Genomic DNA, 13,798 nt, shown 5'->3' with positions numbered 1-13,798 from the left:
TATGCTGCTGCAGTAGAGTGGAGAGTGTGAGTGAAAGGGTCTGGTGCTGTATGTATCAGAGAGTTATGACAAGCTCTCACCTGTCAACCATTACCCCTGCCTGTGCTGACTGGGTGTCTTACAGTAGTATTAATACCCTTGCTGAAAATAGCCAAGGCCTTCCTCTCCATGTATGTCACTGGCCTGGGTGGGGCCTGGACATGGCCAGTGCTAGTCGTTTGAACACTGCTACAGCAGGACAGTCGCTCTCGCTAGCCCTCATATTGCCAGCCAAGACTGCAGCCATTGGCCTAACACATAAAGCGAGACCAGCACACCGCTGGGGCTCTGGGACAGGGTCCACCAGGATAGTACACAGACCTGCATGCTTTGAGCTTTTGAAGACACCACCATGGTGAAGTGTCTGATCCGCATCACCACACGGGTGAACGTCCACCTGCGGATGATCAACCACTGCTACCGGGATGTAAAGGTACGCGTGCTGAGCCTGGGACCCAGGATGCTTGGCAAGGCCCTGGGCGTCCTGCCCCTCTACCCTGCCCTGACTGGGCAGGAGCCTGGCAGCCTCTCCCCCCTGCCTCCCCCCATCTTGCCTGGCACCCCTCTGCCCGATGGCTGGCCCCAGTCCAGCACCCCGACAGGTAACCTCATCATCATCACCCTCCTGGAGTGTTACAGTGACCAGCTCCCTGTGTGTTAATTCACTCCCACCTCATCAATGTTAACAGAATGGAAATGATGCCATGCCTTTGATGTCTGATCCTCTAAATCATATGGTCCTTGGAGACCCTTTGTGAACAGTCTTTGGATCTATTTCTTGACCTCTTTGAGTTTCATCGTTTCATTTATCCTTCTGCTGGTTTAGAGGAAGTCTGAGTTTATGGGTCTTCTTATTCTGGTTGTAATGGTTGAGGTACAGATTGAGGTGATACTGCTTTGTTGTTGATTTGTGAAGGTATGATTTGATTTTGAATTCAGGTAAATATTCAGTTTGATATTTTTTACGATATTTTGGCCTTTGGAGGATTTTGACTAGCTTTACGCAATGTCCTCCGGAAGATATATTGTGTAATGAAATGTCTATAGGTTGCATTTTGCAATCTGCCCTGCAACCAAGCATATCCTAGGATGTACTGAAGGAGATTACCAATGAGTAAAGATGGCCTCTCACTGCCACCCATTACAGAGGCATCCTACTTTTGCTTTTGACAGGATCTCAGCAGTCAGCATGGCTTAACAGAGCTGACCTAATCTCTATTTTGTAATTCCTCGATGAGGATTTTTCTGCCTATGGATGAAAAGAACACATATGAGCATTAAAGGAAAGATTCACCCATTTTGAATGTTATGTGGTTTTTGAGCATTTCTGAGTGATGTTCTATCGATTCCTGTGGTCATTTCATGTTTTTATGTCTATCTGAGCTATTTGCCATTCAAGAAGGCAGAAATACAGCTGGAATGTTTAGAGCTTGTATGCCTGCTTAACAGCAATAGCTCAGATACACATGAAAACATGAAATTACCCCGGGAATCGATAGAACATCACTCAGAATGGGAGATTCTTTCATTTAAAATATGCCTCATCATCAGGAAATGATATCCCTCTACCTCTATGAAGGTGTAATATTTCTGCGGTGGCTGTCTGAGGAATGGAACAGTCAGCGCAAGCTCAACTCTTTCTCATCCGCAGTGACATCTGTCCTGTAGCTCGTAAAATGAGAATATACACTGAACAAGTATACACTGAACAAAAATATAAACTCAACATGTGAAGTGTTGTTCCCATGTTTCATGAGCTGAAACAAAAAAATCCCAGAAATGTTCCATATGCACAAAAACCTTATTTCTCTCAAATGAGGAGTATTTTTGTCTGTATTAAAGCCAGTTTGTGGGCGAAAACTCATTCTGATTGGCTCGGCCTGCATTCCCAGTGGGTGGGTCTGGCTGCCAAGTGGGTGGGCCTATGCCATCCAAGACCAATCCATGGCTGCACCCCTGCCCAGTCATGTGAAATCCATGAATTTAAAGGGGCTGCCCTCCATCTCTCCATGAAATCCAAATTAATTTATTTCAATTGACTGATTCCCTTATATGAACTGTAACTCAGTAGAATCTTTAAATTTATTGCATGTTGCGCTTATATTATTTGTTCAGTATAGATACATTTGCATATCCTTTTGTTATAATGAAAAATGCTGCATTTGCTTTTTGTAGAGTAAGCATGCGATCACTGATGAGCTCGTGTAACGATGTGCGCTGAGAGTCGGGAAGCACGTTTAAGGAGTGTTTTAATAAATAAACAGAAATAATACAAAACAAGAAACTCGAACAGCACACAGACATGAAACTGAAACATAAATAAAACACCTGGGGAAGGACCCAAAAGGAGTGACATATATAGGGAAGATAATCAGGGAAGTGATGGAGTTCAGGTGAATCGGATGACGTGCAGGTGCGCGTAACGATAGTGACAGGTGTGTGCCATAACGAGCAGCCTGGTGACCTAGAGGCCGGAAAGGGAGCACATGTGACAGCTAGAAACCTTTAATGCATCCTAAGGCTAACTGTAGGCTACCCCAGAGACCAATACTGTGTAAATAATTATTAAGAAAACATTTTTTTTTAACTCTTATTTGAGAATGACCAAATGCTTTATGTGGGGTGTTTATTTATAATTGCATGTATCTTATTTATATTTATTTATATGTTGTGGATTATGATGTTCTCCCCCTGCTATTGTATGAACCTCACATTTTGTGGGAATTATAACTCCCTGCATGTAGGTTGAAATTAGCAATACTTAGTGAGTGTTATTATTGTCTGAAAAATAAACCTACCCACTGTGATTTTCAAGGTTTATACAAGGGAGGGCTCAGCGTGCTGTGGGACTAATGAACAAGCTGCTAATCAGTATGGAGCATGTGCTTCTTGAGCTCTCTGTCACTGGACATTCCCCACTCATCAGACCTTCATCTATAATAGATCAATGGTTCAGTCCAGAGTGATGTTCATATGATCCATCATTAAGCAACTGGATTGCATTATGTTACTGTATAAACACATTGATATCCACTCACATGGTTGAAACTCAATATCTTATTAGGTGTTAGCACTGTAGTGTTGTGTACTGGAAACCCCCTCTGAGTCTGTTTCCCTCTCTCTCCACTCCCTGCCCTGGACAGGTCTGGAGTCGTTGCGTGACAGTGCTCACTCTACACCTGTGCGCTCTGTGTCCCATGGGGACTCCTTCATGCCGCGCTCCCGCAGCCTAGCCACGGACGCCAGCGAGGGCTCGGCGGTGATCTCTGACGAGGCCTACAGCCCCTCTGACAGCGTGCTGCCTACCCCTGTGGCAGAGCACAGCCTGGAGTTGGCTGTGGCACGCCAGGTCAACGGAGCCCCCTGCAGCATCAAGGAGGAGAAGGAGTCGGAGGCAGGCACCCCCTCGGTGGGGGATGCTGGCGACTTGTCAGACAGTAGAGCGACGGTTGAGGGTGCACAGGGAGCCTCGCCGCTCAGCGAAGTGGAACAGGTGAATACGTTTGTTTTAAGTGTCCTCCGTTTGCTTCTTGTGACCATTGGACTCCTCTTTGTCTTGCTCTTCCTCCTCATCGTCCTCACTGAATCCGACCTTGACGTTGCATTTTTACGTGATATCCGCCAGACCCCCGAATTTGAGCAGTTCCATTACGAATACTTTTGTCCCCTCAGGCGGTGGTTTGCCTGCAAGCTCCGCTGGGCGGGCAGTTTGCTCACTAACAAATGAGAGAGAGCATGAGGCCGTAGAGCGCGTAAGCCCATTCGGGGTTAGAGAAGACGATTAAAGCTCCGGAGAGATGGAGGGCAGCCCCTTTCCAACCATGAACCCAGCTTCTCTCATGATACTCCTGGAATCACTGTGCCAGGAGTTTCTCTCTCTCCCTCCATTTTGAGTTACTCCCCCTTTTTCCCCTTTACCGTTCGTTTGTTTTTTACAAACCCAGAAGACATTTTTTTTTTGAATTTCAGGTCATTTCAGGTATTTTATTTTTTCAAAAAAAATAAACGAAAAAATAAGAAACTGAAATAAAAGAACTGAAGTATTTTTTAACAGGAACAAGACATTTTGTTGCAACGAATGAAAGAATGTTGCCTACATTTACTATGTATTGTTTGGAAAATAAATTGCATAGGAGAAGAATGTGATGCAAGGATATCAGGGAAGCCCCCAAGTCATCGAAATGGTTCAGAATGAAGTGAAATAAATACAGCTTTGAAAAGTGTTCAGTGAAGTAGACAGTAATGCCTTTTAAGATGAAGAAACATCCATCCCAAGCCATACATCTATAATGGTTTTCATTGATCAGAACAAAGCGCAAGTGATTGAAATTGAGTAAGTCGGGGATGATTACCAAATGCCTTTTATGAAGAAAAAAGTATATGATATGAAGAACGTTTTGAATTTGTCGGATTGTTTTAAAGTTATACTTTAGTGGAAATACAATAGGTGTATAAAGTAGAAGCTGTGAAGTTGAAATCTGTTTGAAGTTTTTATAAAGGATACAGTTAAATAAACCAGTGACCATGGTGTTATGTGACCCCATAGTGTCAGTAACTGTTGATGATCAACTTCTTGGAAACACTCACAAGCACCAATAGGACCAGTCTAAGTAGATGTGCAATACTCTTTAGGTTAAATACTTCAGTACTTTTGAATGTGTGCATTTGTTTTGTCATATTTCTTAATTTTGTTTTATGTACATTTCTTGATTATGTTAAGATCTGTTGAAATGTATGATTTCTTTCAGTTCCATATCAACCTTGCTCTTCATTTTGCGTATATTATACTGTAATTTATTGTTAGTATAAGAATAACAATGATGTACTTTTTGTACAAAGTAGTTTGTTTCCTATTATATTGACAGTTTTTCCATGTATATTTTTAACAGAACTGAAATGATATTTTGTTATTGAAGATGAAATTATATAATTTTTTTTAGCTCTGTGTTTCAAGTGAGGTCTGGCATTTATGGACATATATAAGAAGGGGTTGACTCAAAAACTGGGCTTTTATCCAGATCCACTCCGTATAGATCACAACTCTCTCACTCCACCAGCATGCATACTTTTTAGTTGTCAAGAGAACTATTTAAAATGCCCACTGTAGGCCAGGAAGGCACAACAGATGGTGGAGGAACAATACATATTGTCAAAAGTAGACTGGACTACAATACCAACAGAAAACATAGAACTCCAAAGACAATGCAGATCGATCAGTTGTTTACCACGGTTTGAGAGGTGTCTGTGCAGACTATTCTGTCTCATAGCTCAAGGGAGCAGTAATTCTGCTGTCATGGCTGATATTGGGTCAAATCTGTTTTTGTGGGGTTTCGTCTCTACCTCCTCTACTGTACCTGGTCCAGGTGTGAGTGTGTGTTGTGTGTTTGTATGTAGGAATGTAACACACTTCAAGCTGATAATGTGAAGTATTGACAGATAAAAAATATGGTCTTATTTTTTTTTAAAGTGAGAGAAAACGATAAAGAAAGATATTGAAAGAAAGAGATTGAATGAGAAAAAGGTAGAGGTTCAAGGGATGTCAAAATAAATGAGCACTGATGAGTCGACCAGCCTCACATGCCACGAGGCCAGTACAAGTATAATCAAAGGGGAATGCATATGTGACCATTTGGTGCTTGTGACTATTGGCTGCAGCCATTCTTGTTTTGGCCTGTTATTTAACACCATGACCTCCACACAGCTGCTCCATGCTCTGATCCCCCAGCGGTGCTGTTGCCTGCTCTGCCCTGGGGAGCCCAGCCTGGGCCCATGTATCCAGAGCACTGCATCCCCTGGCCCTGAGTGTAGTCTGTCCCCCAACAGGACCCTGCTAGTTGAAGTAGACTCAGCAAGGAAGACACTGCAGCATATACTAGTCAGTGATACGGCTGGGTGTCTACTGTGGTCCTAGACATTTCAGTTCTTAACCCTCCATCAACAGTGTGGGGCCCAGACATCTGCTGTGTGAAATACCCATGTTTATGGCAGAGGTGTGCTAAAAGAAGCCCTTAGTAGCAAATCTGGTGCAGTAACAGTTACGTACCATAGAAAGGCAGAAATTCCTGAGTCAAATATGCATGCTCCTTATGCTAGTGTATTATGCATGCACTTCCAATGAACAGCACACAAAGATAGAGGATGACTTGAAAGGTTGAATTTGTCTGTACCTGGATGGGGAGTGTTGATCCAGTATGCAAGATAACGGTACTTTTTCATTATTTTATACATTCATATTTCCTATTTATAACTTGCCTAATGCTAAATACTGAAATGGTCAACAAGACAGTTCCAGACAGTCTGTTAGTGTTACTTCTTCAAGGTCAGGGAACTGGAAGAGAAAAAAGGTCAATTGATGGTCTATGTTCATACACATTATCAGCATTATGCAGCTTTAATGTTCTTTCCAAGCATGCAACAATTAAGGCAGCATCATTCAATAAGCAATAATCAGTCAAATTGTAAGAGCAAATGGACATAGAAATGTAAACAGAAGTCTTACACTGGACATTGTGCTGTTTTTTTTGCAGTGTCAAAAATCAGTTGACTGTCATTGTATACTACATGGTCAAAAGTATGTGGACACCCCTTCAAATGATTGGATATGGCTATTTCAACCACACCTGTTGCTGACAGGTGTGTAACATTGAGCACATAGCCATGCAATTTATTGTGAAGTGGAAACGTCTAGGAGCAACAACGGCTCAGCTGCGAAGTGGAAGACAAGCTCACAGAACAGGACAGCTGAGTGCTGAAGCACGTAGCGCCTAAAAATCGTTTGTCCTCGGTTGCAACACTCAACACTGAGTTCGGCACCATTGGACTCTGGAGCAGTGGAAATGCATTCTCTGGAGTGATGAATCACACTTCACCATCTGGCAGTCCGACGGATTAATCTGGGTTTAGCAGATGCCAGGAGAACGCTAGCTGCCCCGATGCATAATGCCAACTGTACAGTTTGGTGGAGGAGAAATAATGGTTCGGGGGAGGCCCCTTATTTTCATTGAAGGGAAATCTTAACACTATGGCATACAATGATGTTCTAGATGATTATGTGCTTCCAACTTTGTGGCAACAGATTGGGGAAGGTCCTTTCCTGTTTCAGCATGACAATTCCCCCATGCACAAAGTGAGGTCCATACAGAAACGGTTAGTCGAGATCTGTGTGGAACAACTTGACTGGCCTGTACAGATCCCCAACCTCAACCCCATCGAACACCTTTGGGATGAATTGGAATGGCGACTGCGAGCCAGGCCTAATCGCCCAACATCAGTACCCGACTTCACTAATGCTGTTGTGGCTGAAAGGAAGCAAGTCCCTGTAGCAATGTTCCAACATCTCATGGACCAACTCCAGAATGAGATGTTCACATTCTTTTGTCATGTAGTATAATTACATTACCAACAAATTAGAGCTCATGGTACGCGCCTTTTCCTTTTTCATAAAACACAGTAATAATGTAAAATGAAGACAGTTATTATTCTTAGTATGTACCATAATTTGTTTTTTTCCTTCCATTATTAAAGCTCTTATTGGGATGTTGGAATTCAGCATTTTGTTCAACAGTACTTCATTGTGACCGAAGGGTCTTTCCCGTGCCTGGAATCTTTAGTCCCGAACGGCTCTGCATTTTTAACAAAGGGGCAAATGAGTGAATGGATAGAGACAGATGCAGAGAACTCTCCTCATAATGTATGGACTACCCTTTAATCTCATAGGCTTAAATGGAAAACACTGTTTACTATGTAGCTGTTGTTAATGTAGGGTGTTGGTTACTGATCCCATGTGGTGATGTATGGTCGGCACTTACGGCAGAGTGAGTCATTTGTGTATCAGAGGGAAAGTTATGTAGTTCTATATCCGTCTGAATCTATCTGTACAGGCACGTTGCCTCTGAAAAACCTTGAATCTGTACAGTACATTTGATCTGGTGATGTCATGTTTACATTAGTTTCTTTGATCTCTCCTGGGAACTGGCTGTAGTACTTGTTTGTCTGGTAGATGCTCTGGATAAGAGCGTCTGCTAAATGACTTAAATGTAAATGTAGATGTTTCAGACTCTTGCTGGTAGTGTGTAAAACAATAGGGGATTTCTGTTATCTTTGGACAACTGCCCTGGTTTACATATAGTATGTTGGAAATCATTATGGAAACCACAGACTAATAAATAACATTGATTGGCCATTACTCTGATTAAAGGAGGTACAATATATTCTACATATGACGGTTTGCCAATGACATGAAGATGAAATAATCACGTGAAAAGTACAGCTTGAAAAATAACATGCCAGCAGATGAGCTAGTTTAACTGCAAAAGGTAAATGGCATTGAGCTGTCTTTTCCTGAAGGTCCCCCTTTACTCCCACAGCAATGCTACTTAACAAGTATAGGGCAGACAGAGCTACAGCTATAGAGCTGAGAGAGTTAATAGAACCAGTCATTATTATGTCACCTTGTTGTAATATGCTTCCACCCCGTCGCCAGCTCCCAAGCAAACACTCACACAGCTGTGCATATACATGTAAATAAGTGTATATGCATAAGTGTCTGTAGACGTGTCTGATGTATCTTTCTCTCTCCAATGAAGGTTGCTGTTTATTTACGTAATATGAATATACAAATGTGCCAAATCCAGTTCTTGTTCAGATCCATTCTGAATCCCATGTTTATACTGTAGAAAACTTTCTGTACAAAACAGTATACAATATTGCTTCTCTCTGATAGTCCCTTGTAACTGGTGCCATTAAACTATTCAAATTTGAAATAAACATTGAATAAACATTTAAAAATGGGCTTCTTGTGGTTTATGGCTCTTCAATGCAAATTACACTTTTTTTTAAAACTCAGATTATATAGTGCCATCTACAGGGAACATTACACATTCCATGCTTTTGGGTAAATGGAAGTACAGTATTAAGGGCGTGGTGCAAAACAAATCAACACAATTTCCCATGTTTACCTTTTCCAGAAAACAGTTTAAAGCAGTATCACATTAAGGAATAATTTATGAGCCTTTATTAAAAGTGGAAAACTTCACGTCAGAATGGATAAGAAATACTGCTAAAGAAACAAACAAACAGTGATAATCCAGTGAAAAAAAGACTATTGAAGACGCTGTACAGAAACACACATTCGTGCAACAGTTAAAATGAAACAAGTAAATAATTTACAAGTAAATTGGAATCAAATTGAACCCCAGTCTCAAATCCTCTACTAACTAGGAGTTTCCTTGCTACTCCAAAATCCCTCTGTTAGACCCCAGGTATGGCCAGGAGTTATACTCCTACAGTACAGAGAAGGCTGGTTTGAGGAATGGCCGGCTGTTTGTTTGTGGTGTGGGGAGGGCCATAAAGCCGGGCCTCCTCCCCACTGGGCCTGCTGCTGAAGGCCTTGAGCCCCGCCCTACTGCTGACGCATGCCCTGCTGCTGACGCACGTCCTGCTGCTGACCCCCGGCCTTTAGATCCACCTCTGGAATTGGACCCTGTCCACGACCCATTGTTGCTGTACTTCCTACACCAAGAGACAGGAGTGCAGAGAATGAAAACAGGTAAAATGTAGTTGCCAGATTGATTCAGAATACTAAGTCTGGCATGAAATAACTCAAATATACAGTTGCAAGTACACTGCTCAAAAAAATAAAGGGAACACTTAAACACAATGTAACTCCAAATCAAACACACTTCTGTGAAATCAAACTGTACACTTAGGAAACAACACTGATTGACAATAAATTTCACATGCTGTTGTGCAAATGGAATAGAGAACAGGTTGAAATTATAGGCAATTAGCAAGACACCCCCAATAAAGGAGTGGTTCTGCAGGTGGTGACCACAGACCACTTCTCAGTTCTTATGCTTCCTGGCTGATGTTTTGGTCACTTTTGAATGCTGGCGGTGCTTTCACTCTAGTGGTAGCATGAGACGGAGACTGCAACCCACACAAGTGGCTCAGGTAGTGCAGCTCATCCAGGATGGCACATTAATGCGAGCTGTGGCAAGAAGGTTTGCCGTGTCTGTCAGCGTAGTGTCCAGAGCATGGAGGCGCTACCAGGAGACAGGCCAGTACATCAGGAGACGTGTTGGAGGCCGTAGGAGGGCAACAACCCAGCACCAGGACCAGTACCTCCGCCATTGTGCAAGGAGGAGCACTGCCAGAGCCCTGCAAAATGACCTCCAGCAGGCCATAAATGTGCATGTGTCTGCTCAAACGGTCAGAAACAGACTCCATGAGGGTGGTATGAGGGCCTGACGTCCACAGGTGGGGGTTGTGCTTACAGCCCAACACCGTGCAGGACGTTTGGCATTTGCCAGAGAACACCAAGATTGGCAAATTCGCCACTGGCGCCCTGTGCTCTTCACAGATGAAAGCAGGTTCACACTGAGCACGTGACAGACGTGACAGTCTGGAGACGCCATTGAGAACGTTCTGCTGCCTGCAAATCCTCCAGCATGACCAGTTTGGCGGTGAGTCAGTCATGGTGTGGGGTGGCACTTCTTTGGGGGGGGGCCGCACAGCCTTCCATGTGTTCGCCAGAGGTAGCCTGACTGCCATTAGGTACCGAGATGAGATCCTTAGACCCCTTGTGAGACCATATGCTGTTGCGGTTGGCCCTGGGTTCCTCCTAATGAAAGACAATGCTAGACCTCATGTGGCTGGTGTGTCAGCAGTTCCTGCAAGAGCAAGGCATTGATGCTATGGACTGGCCCGCACGTTCCCCAGACCTGAATCCAACTGAGCACATCTGGGACTTCATGTCTCGCTCCATCCACCAACGTCACGTTACACCACAGACTGTCCAGGAGTTGGCGGATGCTTTAGTCCAGGTCTGGGAGGAGATCCATTACATGTACATTTACATTACATTTAAGTCATTTAGCAGACGCTCTTATCCAGAGCGACTTACAAATTGAAGATGAAACGTGGCTGGGTCTTTCAGCATGACAATGATCAAACACACCACCCAGGCAACGAAGGAGTGGCTTCGTAAGAAGCATTTCAAGGTCCTGGAGTGGCCTAGCCAGTCTCCAGATCTCAACCCCATAGAAAATCTTTGGAGGGAGTTGAAAGTCCGTGTTGCCCAGCAACAGCCCAAAAACATCACTGCTCTAGAGGAGATCTGCATGGAGCAATGGGCCAAAATACCAGCAACAGTGTGTGAAAACCTTGTGAAGACTTACAGAAAACGTTTGACCTCTGTCATTGCCAAAGGCTATATAACAAAGTATTGAGATAAACTTTTGTTATTGACTAAATACTTATTTTAAACCATAATTTGCAAATAAATTCATTAAAAATCCTACAATGTGATTTTCTAGATTTTTTTTCTCATTTTGTCTGTCATAGTTGAAGTGTACATATGATGAAAATTACAGGCCTCTGGTTTTTTTAAGTGGGAGAACCTGCACAATTGGTGGCTGACTAAATACTTTTTTGCCACACTATGTAAAGAAAAAAGTATTTAATAAAAATATTTCATTCATTCAGATCTAGGATGTTATTTTAGGTGTTCCCTTTATTTTTTTGAGCAGTGTATATAGAATATCGCTAGAATTCATTTGAAAAAAAAAACACATGTAGAGTTGAAGTCGGACGTTTACATAGACCTTAGCCAAATCCATTTATGTCACAATTCCTGACATTTAATCCTAGTAACAATTCCCTGTTTTAGGTCAGTTAGAATCACCACTTTATTTTAAGAATGTGAAATATCAGAATAATAGTAGAGAGAATGATTCATTTCAGCTTTTATTTCCAGTGGGTCAGAGGTTTACATACACTCAATTAGTATTTGGTAGCATTGCCTTAACATGGTTTAACTTGGGTCAAACGTGTCAGGTAGCCTTTCACAAGCTTACCACAATAAGTTGGGTGAATTTTGGCCCATTCCTTATGACAGAGCTGGTGTAACTGAGTCAGGTTTGTAGGCCTCTTTAGTTCTCTTTCATGGTGCCATCTATTTTGTTAAGTGCACAAGTCCCTCCTGCAGCAAAGCACCCACCCACAACATGATGCTGCCACAGCCGTGCTTCATGGTTGGGATGGTGTTCTTCGGCTTGCAAGCCCCCCCCCCCCCCCTTTCCTCCAAACATAACGCTGGTCATTATGGGCAAACAGTTCTATTTTTGTTTCATCAGACCAGAGGACATTTCTCCAAAAAGTACAACCTGTCCCCATGTGCAGTTGCAAACCGCAGTCTGGCTTTTTTATGGCGGTTTTTGTGCAGTGGCTTCTTCCCTGCTGAGCAGCCTTTCAGGTCATGTCGATATAGGAATCGTTTTACTGTGGATATAGAAACTTTTGTACCGGTTTCCTCCAGCATCGTCACTAGGTCCTTTGCTGTTGTTCTGGGAATGATTTGCACTTTTCGCACCAAAGTACGTTCATCTCTAGGACAGAAAGCGTCTCCTTCCTGAGCGGTATGACAGCTGCATGGTCCCATGGTGTTCATACTTGCGTACTACCGTTTGTCCAGATGAACATGGTACCTTCAGGCGTTTGGAAATTGCTCCCAAGGATGAACCAGACTTGTGGAGGTCTCCATTGTTTTTTCTGAAGTCTTGGCTGATTTATTTTGATTTTCTCATGATGTCAAGCAAAGAGGCACTGAGTTTGAAGGTAGGCCTTGAAATGCATCCACAGGTACACCTCCAATTGACTCAAATGATGTCAATTCGCTTATCAGAATCTTCTAAAGCCATGACATTTTCCAAGCTAAAGGCACAGTCAACTTAGTGTATGTAAACTTGACCCACTGGAATTGTGTTACAGTGAATTATATGTGAAATAATCTGTCTGTAAACAATTGTTGGAAAAATTACTTGCCAAAACTAGTTTGTTGACAAGAAATTTGTGGAGTGGTTGAAAAACGAGTTTTAATGACTCCAACCTAAGTGTATGTAAACTTCAACTGTGTGTGTGTGTGTGTATATATATATATATATATATATATATATATATATATATATATATATATATATATATATATATATATATATATATTAAATTACACACACACAGTACCAGTCAAAGTTTGGACACACCTACTCATTCATGGGTTTTCTTTATTTTTACTATTTTCTACATTGTAGAATAATAGTGAAGACATTAAAACTGAAATAACACATGGAATCATGTAGTAACCAAAAAAAGTGTTTAAAACAAAATCTACATATTTTAGTTTCCACCCTTTGCCTTGATGACAGCTTTGCACACTCTTGGCATTCACATGGGGACCGCCACTGGAAAGGAAGACCCAGAGTTACTTCTGCTGCAGAGGATAAGTTCATTGGAGTTACCAGCCTCAGAAATTGCAGGCCAAGTAAATGCTTCAGAGTTCAAGTAAAAGACACATCTCAACATCAACTGTTCGGAGGAGACTGCGTGAAATCAGGCCTTCATGGTCTTTGCTGCAAAGTAACCACTACAAAAGGGCACCAATAAAAGAAAAGACTTGCTTGGGTCAAGAAACACGGGCAATGGACATCAGACCGGTGGAAATCTGTCCTTTGGTCTGATGAGTCCAAATGTGAGATTTGTGGTTCCAACTATTAGGCACATGTATCCCTATTACGGCACCATCACTCTTATTAGTATGCCTGCGCAGGGGTTGCCATTACCTGAGTGCAATGGCAACCATGTATTGTGGAAATAGGGTTTAGTAAACGTTGTTTAACTGGAACCTGGTTGTGTCATTTTAAGTTAACACCAGTAGGTGAACGGATGATCTCCGCATGTGTGGTTCCCACTATGAAGCATGGAG

At 42.5% G+C, this 13,798-nt stretch overlaps 2 protein-coding genes across 6 annotated transcripts in view; one reads left to right on the top strand and one right to left on the bottom strand.

Annotated features, from left to right (window-relative positions):
• The window catches only part of LOC135509333 (FERM domain-containing protein 5), a 120,485-nt gene extending 111,659 nt beyond the window's left edge, over positions 1-8,826 (top strand). For all 3 annotated transcript variants that reach the window (XM_064929889.1, XM_064929888.1, XM_064929887.1), the window contains one exon: positions 3,183-8,826. In XM_064929889.1, coding sequence (XP_064785961.1) covers positions 3,183-3,766 — 584 coding nt within the window. In that variant the 3' untranslated portion in view covers positions 3,767-8,826. The remainder of the gene's footprint in view (positions 1-3,182) is intronic.
• Positions 8,827-9,029: 203 nt separating this feature from the next.
• Positions 9,030-13,798, bottom strand: part of blm (BLM RecQ like helicase) — a 35,823-nt gene continuing 31,054 nt past the window's right edge. For all 3 annotated transcript variants that reach the window (XM_064929884.1, XM_064929886.1, XM_064929885.1), the window contains one exon: positions 9,030-9,549. In XM_064929884.1, the coding sequence (XP_064785956.1) occupies positions 9,321-9,549 (229 nt within the window). In that variant the 3' untranslated portion in view covers positions 9,030-9,320. The remainder of the gene's footprint in view (positions 9,550-13,798) is intronic.

This window comes from Oncorhynchus masou, chromosome 22 (assembly GCF_036934945.1).
Source record: "Oncorhynchus masou masou isolate Uvic2021 chromosome 22, UVic_Omas_1.1, whole genome shotgun sequence".
NCBI classification, from domain to species: domain Eukaryota; kingdom Metazoa; phylum Chordata; class Actinopteri; order Salmoniformes; family Salmonidae; genus Oncorhynchus; species Oncorhynchus masou.
The sequence above is the reverse complement of the archived record's forward strand: the minus strand, read 5'-3'. Positions and strand labels throughout refer to the sequence as shown.